This window comes from Ovis aries, chromosome 16 (assembly GCF_016772045.2).
Source record: "Ovis aries strain OAR_USU_Benz2616 breed Rambouillet chromosome 16, ARS-UI_Ramb_v3.0, whole genome shotgun sequence".
Classification (NCBI taxonomy): domain Eukaryota; kingdom Metazoa; phylum Chordata; class Mammalia; order Artiodactyla; family Bovidae; genus Ovis; species Ovis aries.
This window is the reverse complement of record NC_056069.1, coordinates 3260520-3279426: the sequence shown is the minus strand read 5'-3', so window position 1 is coordinate 3279426 and position 18907 is coordinate 3260520. Positions and strand designations below refer to the sequence as shown.

The 18907-nt window shown below is 40.2% G+C and overlaps 1 protein-coding gene across 12 annotated transcripts in view; it reads right to left on the bottom strand.

Moving 5' to 3' along the window:
- RANBP17 (RAN binding protein 17) overlaps nucleotides 1–18907 on the bottom strand; it is a 359547-nt gene that overhangs the window by 42570 nt on the left and 298070 nt on the right. For 6 of the 12 annotated variants that reach the window (XM_042233660.1, XM_042233661.1, XM_042233659.2 and 3 more), the window contains 2 exons: nucleotides 10541–10755; nucleotides 6523–6661 (listed from right to left, as the gene is read on the bottom strand). The exons of 4 other annotated variants lie outside the window; for them this stretch is intronic. In XM_042233660.1, the coding sequence (XP_042089594.1) occupies nucleotides 6523–6661; nucleotides 10541–10755 (354 nt within the window). Of the gene's footprint in view, nucleotides 1–4053; nucleotides 6662–10540; nucleotides 10756–18907 lie in introns of those variants that run through there. 2 more of the 12 variants (XM_042233666.2, XM_042233665.2) reach the window with 2 other exon arrangements.

The following is an 18907-nucleotide window of genomic DNA, read 5'->3' as shown; positions in this document are numbered from 1 at the left end:
CCTCATCTGTATAGTGAAAATAATATCACCTAATTAATTCATTCAATATATACTTATTGAGCACTTACTATATGTTAGCAACTGGGAAAAAAGCAGTGATCAACCCAGTCAAGAAGGAAGCTTACAAGTAGGAACTAAGGACAAACAATACTGTTAACATCTTTGATCTAGTTTTAGCATGCAGAGTGCTTCTGAGAATGAAATGAATGAAGAACACGTATGGAAATACTTATGACCGCATCATGAACAGAGTCCACGTCTATGGTCAATACGTTCGTAAGTGGCGGCACTGGAACTTAAATTCAAGTTCAGTATTACCTCCACTATGCCACTTTGTCAAGATTCCTTTGAGAGACTTGTTAAAATGCAGATTCCAGGCTAAAGATCACAGTTTGTGAGTACAACATAGCCATCTGCAACTAATTCAAAAGCTTCAAGTACCGCTATGATATGAGACAAAAGAATGTTAAGACAAACTGTAATAAAAAAAGACAAGACTTCGGTTTCTGTCCATGAAGGATTAACCGCTATGAGAATGTTTTCCTTCTGCCATAAACAACTAGAAAACAGGACAAAATATATGAAACAACATTTTTCAATTACTGCACAAGAAGCAGTATAGGACTATCAAACCAGAGAGGAGGGAAACAAATGAGGTAATACCTACACAACTGCTCAAGCTTATTGCCCAAAGCAGCTTCCAGGCTGCTGGCCAGGAAAGGGGAACCCAGACAAAGCCAACTGGTCTCAGTGAGGTGAATCTGGGGAGGCGGAGGCAGCTGGAACTTCTGGTAAGTATCAGAAGTGGGAACTATGTGAGAAGAGAGCTCTGAAGATCTGTAGAGGAGTTCTCTCCAGTCTTTGAACAACGTAACAGAGACAAAGAACACGTGTAATTGGAGTTCCAGAAGGAAGAGAGACAGAGAGAGGCAGAGTATAATTATTTGAATGCAAACTAATTACATCATTTGATGGTATAGATTATAAACCTTAGAGTACCACTAAGAATTAAGAAGTATGGCTAATAAGCTCATAGGGGATATAGAATGGAGCCATAAAAAACATTTAATTAATCCAAACTAAAAGAAGGGAGGATATAGAGACAAAGCAAGAAAAAACAAATAGCAATATTGTAGATTTAAACTCAAATATACTGGTAGTGGCTGAAACACTTTACTAATAGAAGGCAGAGATAGTCAGATTTCATATAAAAATATGACCCAACTATATGCTATATTAGGCAAATATGTCCATATCCTAACCCCTAGAACTTGTGAATGTGTTAGGTTACACAGCAGAGAATAAAGTTGCAGATGGGTTAAGGTTGCTAGTCAGTTGAACTAAAAATAGGGGGATTATCCCTGATTATATGAGTGGGCCCAAGGTAATTCCAAGGGTCCTTGAAAGTGAAAGAGAGGCAGAAGACATCAGAATCAACTGGAGACGCACCTGTGGGAGAATGCTCAGCTATTCAGTGCCGCTGGCTTTGCAGACAGAGGACAGGAGCCAGGACAAAGCATGCAAGTGGTCTCTAGAGGCTGAAGAAGGCAGGAGACAGCTCTGCTGACACTGTGATTTTAGTCTGGTGAGACCCACGCCAGATTTATGAAGTAAAGAACTACAGGACAGCAAATTTATGTTGTTTTAAGTCATCAAGTTTGTAAAAAGGTGTTATAACAGCAACAGAAAATACCTGATGTCGATAAGAAACCAACTTTAAATACGGAGACACACAGAAAGATCAAAAGTGAAATGATGGAAAATGAGGCTAACTCTAATCAAAAGAACGCTGGAGAGGCTAGTAATACCAGACAAAGTAGATTTCTGAGGAAAGAATATTGCCAGAAATAAACTGTGTCATTTCATAAGGATAAAGGGGTAAATTAATCAAGGGGACATAACAATCCTGAATATACATACACGTACTTGGTAACAGAGCTTCAAAATACTTCATACAAAAACTGACAGTACTAAAAGGAGAAATGGACAAGTTTATAATTATGGTTAGAGGCTTTAGCACTTATCCGTTGGTAATTCAAAGGACAAGTAGAAAACAGACAAACAGACAAAAAAATAACCAGTAAAAATACAGAAAATGTGAACATTATCAAGCAATTAGATCTGACGCTTAGAGAACATTCTTTCCAACAACAATGGAATACACACTCATTTCAAGTGCTCATGAAATACTCACTGTACTTTGGACTATAAAAAGATCCAATAAGAACAACTGAGTATATTCTATGACTAAAATAAAATTAAACTAGAATTAATAACAGAACTATCAGAAATTAAACAATGTGCTTCTAAGTAATACCTCATTGGTAAAAGAAGAAATCACTAGGGTAATTAGAAAATACTTTTAACTGAATAGAAAAAGTCCCCAAATAAATAAAAATTTTATGAGTTATAGCCACAGCAGTGCTTAAAGCACTAGATTTGTATATGAGAAAAGAAAAAAGGTCTAAGATCAGCGATGTAAGCTTCTACTTGAAAAAACTAGAAAAGGAAAAGCAAAGAAAATGAAGAAAGGAAATTATAAAGATCATACATGAAGTCAATGAAATAAAAAATAGAACAATAGAGAAATCAGTGAAAAATGAAAGCTGGTTCTCTGCACAAAATTAATAAACCTGGAGCCAGTATCCCCAAGAAAAAAACACACAAAAGGGATTACAGAGCGAACATTACTAGAGATCCTACAGAAATCAAACTGTGTAACAAGAGGATGGTGGTGGTAGTTTAGTCGCTAGGTCATGCCCTACTCTTGCAACCCCAAGGACTGTAGCCTGACAGACTCCTCTGTCCATGGGATTTCCCAGGCAAGACTACTGGATCGGGTTGCCATTTCCTTCTCTAGGGGGTCTTTCCCACCCAGGGACTGATGCGTCTCCTGCATTGCAGGTGGATTCTTTACCACTGAGCCACCGCGGAAGCCAAAGCAAGAGGGTGACATGAACAATGTTATGTCAATAATGTCAGATAAACTTTAGATGAAATGAATAATTTTCTTTAAAGATACAGCTATCAAATGCTACTCAAGATATAATAGGAGACTGGAATAGTCCTATATCCATTAAAGAAATTTAATTTATAGTTAAAAACCTTCTAACAAAGAAAAATCTAGGCCTAGTCGTTTCACTAGGGAATTCTATTAAACATTTAAGGAAGAACTGCTAACAATTCTACACAAACTCTTTAAGAAAATGAGAGGAGGGAACATTTCTCAATTCATTTATGAGAGCCCTATATCAACACTAAAGCAAGGCAAAGATACAAGAAGAACAGAAAGCTATTAAAGAAGAACTACAGGAGAAGCCATCACAGCTGTCATGAACACAGATGGAAAAACATGTATCTAATTTTAGAAAGTTTTACCTATTAATTTATGAGCAGGACAATACGTCGTAACCAAGCATGGAATGCAAGGTTGCTTTAACATTCAAATATCCATCAATATGATGATTAATACCACGCAATGTATTAACAGACAAACAATGAAAACCCTAAGATTATCTTAGTATATGCAGGAAAAAAATGTGATAAAATTCAACACCCATTCATGATAATACTCTCAGAAAACTACAAAAGAAAGAAATTTTCTTAACAAGATAAAGAAGATCTACAATAAAACCTAGTGAATGAAGTGAAAGTCACTCAGGCGTGTCTGACTCTTTGTGACCCCATGGACTATATACTCCATGAATTCTCCAGGCCAGAATGCTGGAATGGGTGGCCGTTCTCTTCTCCAGAGGATCTTCCCAACTCAGGAATCGAACCCAGGTCTCCCACACTGCAAGTGAATTCTTTACCAGCTTAGCCACAAGGGAAGCCCAAGAATACTGGAGTGGGTAGCCTATCCCTTCTCCAGCAGATCTGCCTGTCCCAGGAATCAAAGCGAGAGCTAGCTAATCTTATACTGAATGGTGAGATAATACCTTTCTCCATAACACCGAAGACAAGGGAAGAATGTTTGCTACCATCATTTCCATTCAACATTTTACTGTAGGCTCTAGCTAGTGTAATAAGGTATGAAAAAAAAAGCCATACAGATTCGAAGAGGTAAAACTGTCTTTATTTGCAGACATATCTATGTAGAAAGACACATCTATCATGAAGAAATCTATAAAAAGCTACCAGAATTAATAAGTCAGTTTAGCAAGGTTACAGAGTACATGGTCAACACATAAAAGAAATCAATTGCAATTCTACATGGTAGCAAAAACAACATATATTGAAATCAATACCATTTACAAGAGCATAAAAACATAAAGTACTTAGTTGGATAAGACTTAATATTCAAAACTTCAAAAATGCTGTTGAGAAAAGGTAAAGAAGATCTAAATAAATGGAAAGATATGCCATTTTTCAGGAAATGAACACTCAATATTGCTAAGATGTCAGTTCTCCCCAAATTGGGCTACAGATTCAATGTAATCAATAAAAATTCTCCTGCTCATTTTTTAATCTAACAAGAGAAATCGACAAGTTGACTCTAATATTTTAAAAAAAAAAGAGAGAGAGGAAAAGGCCAGAATAGTCAAGACAATTTATAATGAAAAAAAAACAAAATTAGAAGGCCATACTATCTGATTTTAAGACTTACTATAAAATTAGGATAGTACAGAAATGGCACAAAGTAGTCTAACAGATAAAGAATGTTCTTCAACAATGTGCTAGAACAATTGAATATCCATGTTAAAAAAAAAGAATTCTAGGTTTTATCTCATAATAGTGAGTGAAAGTTGCTCAGTTGTGTCCAATTCTTTGTGACCCCAAGAATTAACAGAGTCCATGGAATTCTCCAGGCCAGAATACTGGAGAGGGTAGCCTTTCCCTTCTCCAGGGGATCTTCCCAATCCAGGGATTGAACCCAGGTCTCCCACATTGCAGGTGGATTCTTTATCAGCTGAGCCACAAGGGAAGCCTCTTAAAATATGATGTACAAAAATAAACTGAAAGAAACATAGACCTAAACATAAGAGCTAAAACTATAAAACTTTTAGAAGAAAACACAGAAAAAAACCTTTATGGCCTCGGGTTAATAAGCAAAGATTTCTTAGGATAGGACACAAAAGACATGATCTCTAACAGAAAAAAATAATTGGACTTCCTCAAAATTGAAAGCTTTTACTCTTCAGAAGATACTGTTAAGAAAATAAAAAAGACAAGACAAAGTTGAAACAATATTTGCAAAACATATATTTGAGAAAAGGTTTGTATCCACAATATATAATGGACACTTTCAAGATAAAATAACTCAGAAAAACTGGGTAGAAGATTGGAACAACCACTTTACCAAGAAGACAGATAAATGGCAAATAAGCATGAAAAGATGCTCAAATTAACATCCATTAGTGAGATGCAAAATTAAAACACAAGGAGAGTCCACTTCATGCCCATTAAAAGGATTAAGATTAAAAAGACTGATAATCAGGACTTCCTTGGCAGTCCACTGGTTAAGAATCTGCCTTGCAATGCAGATTCAATCCCTGCATTCCCTGGGTTCAGTCCCTGGTTGGGGAACTAAGTTCCTATAGGCCATGGAGCAGCTAAGCCCGAGCGCCTCAACTACTTGAGACTGAGCAGGGAAACTACAATTAAAGACCTTGCATGACACAAAAATGATACTTCCTGCATGCCACGTCTAAGATCCAAAGCAGCCTCTGTCTCCTACCCCCCAAAAGACTGAAAATAGCAAGTGTTAGGGAAGATAGAGGGCGACTGGAGCCCTTACACACTGCTGCAGGGAGCAAAACGGTGCCGTCACTTTGGAGTAGTTTGGTAGATTTTAACAATGTTGAATATGCATCCAGCATACAACCCAGAAATTTCACTGTGGTATTTACTCAAGAGAAATATTTGTCCATAGATTTGTACATGAATGTTCATAGTAGCATTATTCAAAACAACCAAATAATGGAAACAACCCAAATGTTATCAGTTGGTGAAAATATATTAACAAACAAATGTGGTAACGTATACAATGGAATAATACTGAGCAACAGAAAGATAAAAACTGATTCACAGAAAAAGGCATTATGCTAAACGGAAGAAGCCAGACGCAAAGGACTGTATGTTACATGATTCCACTTATATGAAATTCTGATAAAGGCAAACTACGGTGAGAGAAAGTAGACAGTAGTCCCTTGGGGCTGGAACTAGGGGAGGGATTGATTAGAAGGGGTCATGAAGGAGCTTTTGTGGTGATGAAAATGTTCCGTATCTTGGCTGTGGTGGTTCATGACTATGTTTATACATTTGTCAAGATGCACTGAACTGTTCACTTGAAATCAATAATTTTTACAGTGTGTAAATTATACTTTAATAAAGCTGATTAAAAATAAACTGTACATCAAAATATGAAAAAGGGTATTTTCTGTCTTTTAAGTAATAGTTACAATCTTCCACTTTGGTTAAACAATCTTTTCCGTTTTGTAGGATGATCATCTCAAAAGCACCTACTCTAAGAGACCACAACCAAGTTCTTCCTCTCAAAACAATGCTCTCTCTGATACTCACCAAGAGCAGTGAGTCCCTCTGAGATGGATGTGAGGACATACAGGAGTACAGGAGGATCTAAGCTGGTGATGAAGCTCATGTGGTCCTGGGTGAGACATTCCAAGAGTGGATAATACGACTGGCTCAGTTTCCGATATTGCTATAATAGAAATACTAGATGTCAAGCCACAGGAAAGCGAAAGACATGCTACAGTTCAGCGAGAGTTGCCATGCATAAGGCTGGAAATTGTGATCTTATTTACACAGAAACATATAAACAAACATAAACACATAAAGATATATAAAATAATTAGGTTGGTGCAAACATAATTGCAATTTCAGACTGCGAATTTTAAATAATTATGAAAATGAAAGTGTGAAGGTGTTAGTCGCCCAATCGTGTCCGACTCTTTGTAACCCCGTTGACTGTAGTCCACCAGGCTCCTCTGTCCATGGGATTCTCGAGGCAAGAATGCTGGAGTGGGTTGCCATGCCCTTCTCCAGGGCATCTTCCCGACCCAGGGATCGAACCCAGGTCTCCAGCATTGGTGGTAGATTCTTTACTATTTGAGCTAGCCAAGAAGCCTGGGTATAAATCATTTTAACTAGGCTCAAATGCATCTTTTTAAATCAAAATAGGAACCATTATAATCAACACATTTTTGCCAATGAGAAATAAATTTGTTTATTCCTGTAGCATAAAAATCCACGCTTTGGGATTCAATGAACTCATGAAAAGCATTTTCTGGTTCCTGCCAGTTGTGGAAGCATTTTCCCTGAAAACAGATATGCCTGCAGACGTGGTGGCCGGCTGGCGAGAGGTCAGGTGAGTATGGCAGACGAGGCAAAACTTCACAGGCCAGTTCATTCAGTGCTTGAAGCATCGGTCATGCGAGGTGCAGTCGGGCGTTGTTGTAGAGAAGAACTGGGCCTTTTCTGTTGATCAGTGCCGGCTGCAGGCACTGCAGTTTTTGGAGCATCTCTTCAATTTGCTGAGCATAATTCTCAGATGTAACGGTTTCACCAGGATTCAAAAAGCCGGAGTAAGATCAGACCGGCAGCGGACCATCAAACAGTGGCCATGACCTTTTTTTTTTGGTTCAAGCTTGGCTTTGGGAAGTGCTTTAGAGCTGCTTCTTGGTCCAACCAGTGAGCTGGCCATCTCCAGTTGTATAAAATCCACTTTTCATCACAAGTCACAATGTGATTGAGAAATGGCTTGTTGTTGTTGTGGAGAATAAGAGAAGATGCCACTTCAAAGCGACAGTGTTTGAAATGTTCAGTCAGCTTACGAAGCACGTATTTATCAACTTTCTCCACCTTTCCGGTTCGCTTCAAATGCCGAGTAACTAGAATGGTCGACACTGAGTTCTTCAGCAACTGCTTGTGCAGCTGTAAAAGGACCAGTTTCAATGGCGGCTCTCAGCTGGTCGTTGTCAGCTTCCAATGGCCGGCTACTGTGCTCATTTTCAAGGTTCTCATCGTCTCCGCTGCGAAACTTCTTGAACCACTACCGCACTGCACTGTATGCTGTGCCTAGTCACTCAGCTGTGTCTGACTCTGTGCAACTCCATGGATTGTAGCCCATCAGGCTCCTCTGTCCATGGGGATTCTCTAGGCCAGAATACTGGAGTGGGTTGCCATGCCCTCCTCCAGAGGATCTTCCCAATCCAGGGGTTGAACCCAGGTGTCCCACACTGCAGGTGGATTCTTTACTGCCTGAGCTACCAGGGAAGCCTGACTGCAATGTTCATTAGCAGTTTCTGGGCCAAATGTGTTGCTGATGTTATGAGCTGTCTCTGCCGCTTTACAACACATTTAGAACTCAAATAAGAAAACTACTCGAATTTGCTTTTTAATATAATTTCCCTAGTCTAAAATAAATATAAAATAAACAGCAAGTAATAAGTCACTAGCAAAAAATATAAAGTGATAAATGTGTATTAAAATGTTGTATAACATAACCACATTTATTTAAGAATGTATGGCAAATTCAAAGTGCAAATGACAAAGTTCAACAGTGCAAAACCACAATTTCTTTTGCACCAACCTAACATGGAACAAATGATGTAATGATTCTCAATTCAGTATTTAAAGGAATTCTAACAAAAATATCTTGATCTCTAGAAGTCCTGATTTGAAGCTATAGTATAGCACAGCATGTAACAGTTAAGCACAAGCAACACTGTTGTAGTGTGGAATTTAGAAGGCTGAATTATTTTTCTGGGCTGGAATAATATGACACACAACAGTGCTTAACAGGGGCTAGGGAACCTTTTTTTTTTAACACAAAGAAATCTGCTGTTATAATAGGATTTGGTATCATCATCTGCTGTATTCACACAATGTCAACCCATCTAACTAAATCATAACTGGGTAAATGGCCTAATATTTACCATACACAACAGGCAAAAGATAAGTGCATGAGAAATACACCTGGAAAACCTCAAATGAGACTCAAACCAGTATCAAAGAAACACAACACTCATAAGAGAAATAAACCATAGCAATATTTATTACAGTGAGATTAAGACTACCTCCATAAAAATCACATGGGGGTGCTTGTTAAAAACGCAGTTTTCTGATCCCCAGTTCAGACTTAACAGAATGAAAACCTCTGGAATGAGGTCCTGAAAAGGGCATTTAAAAAGTATATTCTAAGGGAGTCCTCTGCATCCTCAATTTTGAGATTACTGAGGTAAAGCTTTGCTTGTCTACTAGAAAAAAAGATCAGAGAAAATCCTGGAGCCATATCAGGTTTCTTTTTTTTTTTTTGGTGGGCTTCAACTGCTAAATGAAGAGTTCCCTCAAATGAGGAGGCTGTAGCATATGGCTGATCTGACTTAAGTTTCTACTCCACAATTTCTGTCGCACAGGCAGCCTTCAACGAGCATTCCATTCTACTGCAAAGAGGCTGGACACCTTTGGCTCGAGACGCATTTTTTTGTTTGGTTTTTGGGTTTTTTGGGCCATGCTGCATTGCTTACAGCATCTTAGTTGTTGACTAGGGACTGAACCTGGGTCCTTGGCAGTGAAACTGCAGAGTCTTAACCACTGAACTGCTAGGGAATTCCGAAGATGTGGTTTTATGAAGACTAGCTTAGAAAGGTGGAAGAGGGTACCACTAGTCCACTGGAATGTCAAGAAGCATTTCTCCTACAGGATGACTAATGCAGGCCCCCGGATCTTACTTGTAGTCTTGGGCAGGTGGGAAAGCCTGAGCATAAGTTTAGCTGTGTTACTGAAGCAATTACTGCAACCAAGCTGGGCATATATTAGCGTTTGTGTAATCAGGCAGAGATATTTAAAAAAAAAAAGTCTGATAATGACACAGCTCAGTGGAGGAGCCTGGAAATTTGAATTCCAGCAAGCACCCCAGGTGATTCTGATGGGCTTCAAAGTTTGAAAACTACTGACATAAATCACTAAAACTAGACAGTAGGGTAGAAAAGGGACCTAGAGATCACTTTGTTTAATTTACTCATTTTAGAGGTGAGGAAATTGAAGCCTGGAGAAATAGAGAAGGTGATTTATTCAAGGTAAATGACCAGTGAGTGGCAGAGTTGAGACTATATACCAGGTTGCTCAACTTCTAGTTTAGCACTCTGTCCACCGTATCAGAATGTTAAGGGAAAGGAAAGCCAAACAGCATGGAAGTAGACAGTAGAAGGGAAGGAAGGAGAAGATCCTGTAGTCATCCGGCATTTCTGCCCCAGGAAACACAGACCCTTTCTGAACTGTGAGCACAGCTGTAAGCAGTTAGTTGAAATTGCTAATTACACTTTCTGTAGACACAGAACTCGGAACACTCTAGATGACCAATCTGTCAGAAGATGCAGTTTTCAAAACTACACATTTAATTATATAAAGACAGCCACTAAAGTTGTTCTAATTCTTTAAGCTAAATCAAATGCTGCCCTAAAACATAAAATGATCTAGTGCTGTTCTAACTTCTCGGGCTTCACTGTAACAATTCTATGCCTGTGGTGGTGTGGCTTCACATTTCATACAGAGACTCCCATGATACAGGATTGCTTACTAGCAAGTCACTGTGGGACACTGACAGCAGCATTTTGACAAAGGCTTGGAGTACATTGTCAAAGTGGTTGTCCCCATACAACTTGAAGACGCCAAAGCTGACATAATTTCCACACAAGGCAGATTTGAGAGCTGAATAGCAGATGGAGATGCCCTTGAGTTTCATTGGATAAATCTGATCTTTTGAGAGGCTCCCAAGGGACAGGATCTGATTACCTGTTTCAGGGTGAAAGCAGAACGAGAAAGTGACATAAGTAGATGTCATTCAAAGCAGTTACGAGGCACATATTCAACATTCTCACTCTACCGCTATTGTTCACGCTCCCCGACCGTTGTTCCAAGAGTCACACTGTCCATATGATGAGAAATATAAATACATAAGGCAGTTTATATGGGAAGTACAAACGGCCCAGTGAAAATCAATCAAAGGTACTGGAGAAGTTTGATATTTTGGTCTGGATGGCGATTGCATGAATCTATATGTAGATACATAAAAATTCATTGAGTTATGCTAAAGATTAGTTTATACACTTGAATATTTACATTATCTCTTCTTCAATAAGAAGTGGAAAAAGTAGGAATAAATAACCAACTAAGTCAGGAAAAGATAACTTAGAGATGTAAGTTACTCTAAATTCTGGGGTGAGTTTTCAAATTTTCAGCTTTTTCACATGAACTTGATATTGAGCTACTTCACCTTTAGGAGGATCACAGGTTTGGGACATGAAGTAAATGAAATAAGACACATAAATTCTTGGCATAGTACACAGTAAATGCTACTTCCCTTTTCTCCTTAGATCCTTTTTCAGAAGACCTAAAGAGATGATCATTTAAAAACTGTACTTAAATTCTATGTTTGACCATCAAAAACAAAGTAATGTTTATATAATTATGTTACAGTTTTTCTGGTTAGCATTTACAACCAACAATTTCTCTTTCTGAAATGTGTGCTAGTAAGGCATATTACTAGACAATATCCAAGAATGCTTTGTGAAAAATTATAAAGTCATATATGTTTCTTAGCTCTGCTTTTTCCTGTTCAAGTAAGTAACACTTCTAAAATTGAAACTAAATTCAATTTACAAAATTTAGAGGCTTACTGTTGTGGTTCTGTACTGTGTCTACTGGGCTAAATAAGAATTAAGTTTCCCAGAACTCATTTCCCTGTACAGTTGTGGGCTAGAATTGAGCAAAAGAGAAATCTATATGAGATTTGGAAGATGAAAGTGAAGTAGCAGCTAGGACTTTCTGAAGGTTGTTGTGATTAGAGGCTGTGAGAAAAAGATGTAGATATACCTTTGGGTTTTAGTTTGTCCTTGCTTTCCCTGCTCTGTGTGAAGAACTGCAAGCCCTGCTGACCGATGACCCCGAGCCTACCTCCAAGTGCTTGGCAGTAAACGTGCAGAGCGGCAGCTATACAGAGGCAACAGCCTTCCATTGAGTCCAAACCACTACACCGGTCCCCCTCACTCCAGTCTTTCAGGGTCTCACCCTAGCAGCTGGGTGTCTCCAGCTTTTAGATGTCCTTGCCAGCTCCAACTTGTCCACCATGTCATTATTTCAGGAGGCCTGATTAGTGATTTTTCTCCTGGACTTCCAAAGCCCCCCTTGGAGGTCCATCTTGCCATCTCTGCCCAAGACAGTACAACGTCTAATTCCTAAAATAAACCTCCTGTCTCATCAGGGTCACAGAGTTTGCTTTCCCTGTTTGAATCTCGACTGCCACGAATACTATGAAAACCATACGCTCACTAGGAGGTTAAGGAGGACCACTCATTCTAGCAGAGCAAGAAGCAAGACCAGGCCCAGGTGACGGTTTCCTGCCCTTACCTGCCTTTCTGAAACAGCTTCATACACGTTTTGGTTTTTTTTCTTTCTGTGAATCCTTAGAAGCCCAGTGGCTTTGCCTATATAATTTATACATCTGAATGACACCACCACCGTGTTGGCTGAGGCACATCTTGGAATTTACTCCATACCACATTCTGTACCGTCTCTCATGATCTCATCCTAACTTCTCTTAGAAAGATATGGCAAGTTTCAACTCAATATGATAGTATTTCCTTAATAGCTACTGGTGGGAGAACAGATTTGTAAACAAGTAATTCCATACAATGTGACAAACACTATCAGAGACATATGTCAAGATTTTATGGGGACAGAAGAGACTGGCTTTGCTTGGGCAGGACAGCAGGGTAGGAAAGGCTTCACAGAACAGGCTGCTTCTCAGTGATCAATCACAACCTCTCAGATGGACTTGAAGGGAGAGAAGAGTATTCCAGAGATTATGTGCTCAGGCATGGAGGCCTGAAAGAGCAGGGAGCTGCAGGAGAGGCCAGTTCTCAACCACTGCTTTACCACCTTCGCCTCCCATCTAAATCCAGATACATGTTCCCTGTCCCCTTCCCTTTCCCGGGAAAGAAAAGCACTGCCTGCTTGTGATGGAAACAGCTGGATAATTTGGTGGTAGTGGTGGTGGTTTACACATTTTGAGTTAAGGAGGCTAGGGTCAAACAGAAAAGTAGGCCATCTTCCGGGGACTTCCTATGCTGAGGTCCTTATGGGGAAAGTGAAAGTGAAAGTGAAGTCGCTCAGTCGTGTCCTACTCTTTGCGACCCCATGGACTGTAGCCTACCAGGCTCTTCTGTCCATGGGATTTTCCAGGCAGTAGTACTAGAGTGGATTGCCATTTCCTTCTCAAGGGGAACTTCCCAACCCAGGGATGGAACCTGGGTCTCCTGCATTGTAGACAGACGCTTTACTGTCTGAGCCACCAGGGAAGTCGGGCTTCACTGTAACAATTCTATGCCTGTGGTGGTGTGACTTCACATTTCATACAGACTCCCATGATACGGGATTGCTAGTCACTGTGGCACACTGACAGCAGCATTTTGACAAAGGCTTGGAGTACCTTGTCAAAGTGGTTGTCCCCATACAACTTGAAGATGCCAAAGCTGACATAATTTCCACACAAGGCAGATTTGAGAGCGGAATAGCAGATGGAGATCCTATATTCTTCAGCACAAGATGTAATAGGTAGACTAAGAACTGTGTTGGGAGAAAATGTTTGATTCTAAAAGACTAGACAACCTATAGTAAAGAAGGATTAATTATTTAGAATCACAACTTTTATCTCGTATTGAAGTTGCAATCTGGCCTACATGTCTTTTGGACTATTTCAGACACACCTGTGTTAATTAAACCAGTAATTAGCATACCATTATGACCTTGAAAAAGTGGAATGAGTAAGACTTTTGAAAGAGGAAACTATATTTCATCATGCTCCAGTGGTTTTGCATTCCATGGTGGCTATAAATGACTACAGAAGAGAAGGCATGTCCACATCATTTATTCACCCCGTCAGCGTTATTCAATTTATGTTATTCAACAATCCTTACTGAAATCGGAGTCCCTGCCCTCAAAAAGCTTAAAATCTAGCAGTTAGACTCACATTGCTCTAAACAAAAGTGATCAAGTTCAGATTTTGTTTTAATGTTCCTCTTTGCCTTCCCTATCCACTCCACCCTATAAAGTCCCATTTCCTTCCTTCCTAAGAGGGAGATCTTTATTACACTGATGGACTGCTGGGTGACAAAGGCAGCCACTGAAGCCAGTAACAGTTGCCACTTGTAAAAAAGAAATGATACACTTTCTGTAATGAAATTAGAGACTTCTAAAGTTTAGAATCAAAAGGGAAATCTGTCATAACTGGGAGCAATCACAGTAACAGCACTTCTAACTCACGAGGCTCTTATGTGGAGTGAAGGAGACAGCGTATGTAAAATGCGCACCCCAGTAACCGGCCCCGCGTTCACGTAAACTACAGCCATACACGGTGGTAAGGGCTCTTTTCTCTCTGCAGTCTATTAGCCAGTTTAGGTCAGACATGGGGAGCTATGGCCTGAAAAAGAGGAGGCGGTAAAGCTGAGTGTGTCTGGTGTAGAATAATGTCACTTTCTTCTAATACATAATTCAAAGTAAGTATTTATTTGACCACGTTCCCTCTATTCCTTCAAAAGAGAACTGGCTGTAGAGCTTCACAGTGTGGATCTTTGGCCCACACTCTATCATTTCTCTGTGCCCTCAGAAGAACACTTTGTAAAACACTATTTATTCATTTGGCTGCATCAGGTCTTGGCTGTGGGACACGCACGGCAGCTCTTCATTGTGTCATCACGCTTCTCTCTAGTTAACGGCTTGCAGGAGTCGCGGCGGGGGCTCAGGAGTCGCGGCATGGGCTCAGGAGTTGTGGTGCGTGCTCTCTAGTTGTAGTGCGGGCTCAAGAGTTGCGGTGCTGGCTCGGTAGTAGTGGCACGGGCTCAGGAGTTGCGGTGCGGGCTCAGGAGTTGCGGTGCGGGCTCAGGAGTTGCGGTGCGGGCTCGGTAGTAGTGGAGCATGGCTCTAGTTGTGGTGTGGGCTCAGGAGTTGCGGTGGGGGCTCAGGAGTTGTGGTGTGGGCTCAGGAGTTGCGGTGCGGGCTCAGGAGTTGTGGCGTGGGCTCAGGAGTAGTGGCACGGGCTCAGGAGTTGCGGTGCGGGCTCGGTAGTAGTGGAGCATGGCTCTAGTTGTGGTGTGGGCTCAGGAGTTGCGGTGCGGGCTCTCTAGTTGCGGTGCGGGCTCTCTAGTTGCGGTGCAGGCTCTCTAGTTGTGGTGCGGGCTCTGTAGTCGCCTTGCGGGCTCAGTAGTTGCGTTGCGGGCTCAGGAGTTGAGTTGCGGACTCAGGAGTTGCGTTGCAGGCTCAGGAGTTGAGCTGCGGACTCAGTGGTAGTGGCATATGGGCTTAGCTGCCCTGTGGCACATGGGATCTTAGTTCCCCAATCAGAGATCCAATCTGCATCCCCTGTGTTGGAAGGCAGATTCTTAACCCGTGGACTACTAGGGAAGTCCCAATAATAGTTTTTAAAAAAGGTGCAAGGGCTAAGATATATGGTGGTTGTCTCTTATACCAGGAAGAATTAACAGTATGAACAATGTTACTTCCTGGTTTATAAAGCAATCTATTACACTGATTTACTTTTTATTTTTCCCTTTTAATCTCTAAAATTTTAAAGTTAATTTGATATTTAGCTGACAGCTCTATAGGTTGAATGTCTTCATTTAGCATCAGAACAGTTATGGGAGCAAGCTTGCTGACATTATTTCAGGTCGCTCAACCTACTCTGTCTCTGCAAACCAGCCAAACCCCCTGGATGTAAGTGGTTTGAGACAGAAACGAAACTGTGGATATGGAAAAGAATATAGTATTTCCCTTTCAGGTTGAAAAAGATTAAAACAATGCAGCATTGATAAGCATGTGGGAAATTAAGAAAATTGTTGGGAATGTGAATTACTATAACCATTCTAGAGGGCAATTTGGTTAAATTTATTAAAACTGTGTAAATCCACTTTTGGGAATACATTCCAAAACCAATGTTCACTACCATCTCTCACCATCTCCTAGCATTTGCACTTAGGCACAGTCTCTGTGAAAGCCAGCCTCTCAATCTGTTGAACTAGCTCCCCTCTCCTTTTATGTGCTTCAGAACAAAGCACAGCAATTCCCCCTTTCTCTCCTACGCAGTCTTTCTCTGTTGAAACAAAACCTTCTCTTGGCCCCACTCCCCTTTGTAACGAAACTCCTTAAAAGAATTGTTATCTTCTTAAAAGAACTGTGTCTTCAGTTTTCCTGATTCTCTTTTACACCTACTCCGCTAAAAGTGCTCTTTTCAAGGTTCCTACTAACCTTCTTTTCCCTAAATGTAACGGTCAACTCTTAGTCCTCACCTTCTTCGATTCACTGGCAGCTTTTGACACAGCTGACTAGACACACTCTCTCTTGATTATTCTCTTACTTCAGTGTTTGCTCATTCTCTCCTTTGCTGGTTCCTCCTCTTCTCCCTTCCCTCCTAACACAGAATACTCTAAAACTTAAACCTAAATCTTTTATATTTAAATCCACACCCCATACCCTGGCGGCCCTCTCTTGTTTTGTAGCTTTAAATATCACCTAAAGAGTTAATGACCCATATTTGTTTTTCTAGACCAGACCTTTTCTGATCCTCAGACTTGTATATCCAACTCTGTATTCAACACTTCCACCTGAATGTCTACAATCAACACTTCAAGCTCAATGAAGTCAAAAGGGAACTTCTGATTTCCCCCTCATACGCAGTTTCAGCCTTTACCCTCTCAGTTAATGGTAACTTCATTTTTCCAGTTGTTTATGACAAAATCCCTGATACATATATCCTATCCATCAAGAAACTGGGTTTTACTTTCAGATGTATGCAGAAGCCAACCACTTTTCACTACCCCCACTGCCATCACCGTGGTCAAAGCTGACATAAAATCATGTCAGCCCTCTGCTCAAACCATTCTAAAGTCCTCTTTTCCTTGGATTTAAAGTCCTGATAATGTATACAGGATATGACATTACATGACGTTGCTTTTGTTATTACTGTCTCTTGTTCACTCTGCTCCAGCTACCGATATTCCTACGGTTATTCCGACATGCCAGATACACTTCTGCCTCAGGACCCTAAAACTTGGTGTTCCTTCAGCCTAGGACACTCTTCCTTGAGATATCTGCATAATTAACCCCTCCACTGACTGCAAGTCTTGGCTCAAATGTCATTTTTTCAAATGATGCCTATTTTGATCACTGTACTTCATACTGCAACATGTTTCCCAATCCCTGGCACTTCTAACACTGTCTTTGCTTTCTTCTTCCTTTTTTTTTTTTTTCCATAGCACTTACTACTTTCTGACATACTAAATAACTTTTTTTTAAGTTTTACTCACTGATATATCCAGAGTCTGGAACCATATCTGCTACTCTCAATATATATACTTACTGAATAAGTCATGCTCACGAAGGTGAAGGTACACAGTTGCTTGCTGAAACAGTGCATGACAGTGAAAGATTGCATGTTTATAAGAATTACATTTACCAAAAGGTGAGTAGTTACATAAATTATAGTATGACCATAAAATGGAATACTTTGCAGCTATTTTAAAAGATAAGGCAGAAAAAATAATGAAAAACCAAAGGAAAAAAGAGATATGGTAGATTCATATACAAGTTAGTATGAAGTGATGGCCATGATATAGGTAAAAAATAGCAAATTACAGATTAGCAAGCATGCTATAATAGCACTTCTGGGATAATACATGTTTATGCACACATAAAAAAGTATCAAAGCGTGCACACTCAACTGTTAAAAGATTTTGAGTGATGAGATAATCAGGAATTTTCACTTTCTACTTCATACAGCAATTCTGAGATCCTTCAGTTTAGTAACAGACTATTTTAATATTTTATATTTATATGCTTTTATAAAAGCTATCACCTGCTTGAAATGCTCTCCTCAAACTTCTGCGCCCTACTCTTATTTCCTTGTCTGGCCCCTCAGTTTGAGTTAGAACCTTTTGGGCTCCCATAGCACTCAGTATGCTTCTTAAGCATGAAAGTGAGCACAGTACGTTATGATCCTTTATGCACTTGACTGAATCCACTGTTGGACTCAACTAAGAGAAGAATCAGTAAGATTCTTTTTTGGTATTTCTCTTCCTCTCTAATTCTCACAGTATGAAACATCCAGTAAACGCTTGACAAACAGTAGCAGCATGGCTGAAAGATCTATTGAACTCCAAGCACTTGTTTGGAGAGCACCCTTACTTATTTAACAACTTGCTTATCATTTTTTGCTTGTGTGCTGCTGCCGCCGCTAAGTCGCTTCAGTCGTGTCCGACTCTGTGCCACCCCAGAGACGGCAGCCCACCAGGCTCCCCCGTCCCTGGGATTCTCCAGGCAAGAACACTGGAGTGGGTTGCCATTTCCTTCTCCAATGCATGAAAGTGAAAAGTGAAAGTGAAGTCACTCAGTCATGTTCGACTCCTAGCGACCCCATGGACTGCAGCCTACCAGGCTCCTCCACCCATGGGATTTGCCAGGCAAGAGTACTGGAGTGGGGTGCCATTGCCTTCTCCTTGCTTGTGTGCAGAAGTGGCCAAGTCCAACACACGTGGGTTCACTGTGAAATGTACTCCTCAAGGCCTGGAACCCTCACGGTACTGATCATTCCATCTCCTTCATAAAACTTTGGTGAGCTTATTACTCTATTACTCTGTTGTTCTATGTCCTTGACCATGATTCCGAGAGAATGTAAGGTTATATCCATGGTTCCTGGATGATCTGTTTTTCAGAACTGTTATCTCCTGGTAACATTTTATCAAGCCTCTAATTATTCCAAGGCCAATACATCCTTCAGCTAAATTTTTATAATCATTTAAACATAAATATAAGTCATAATCCTTCTAGTAGTACATACCAGTAATTTTCAAGCTCTTTTTATCAAAAAGTGTCTTTAAGCAGGTGACCCCTACTGCAA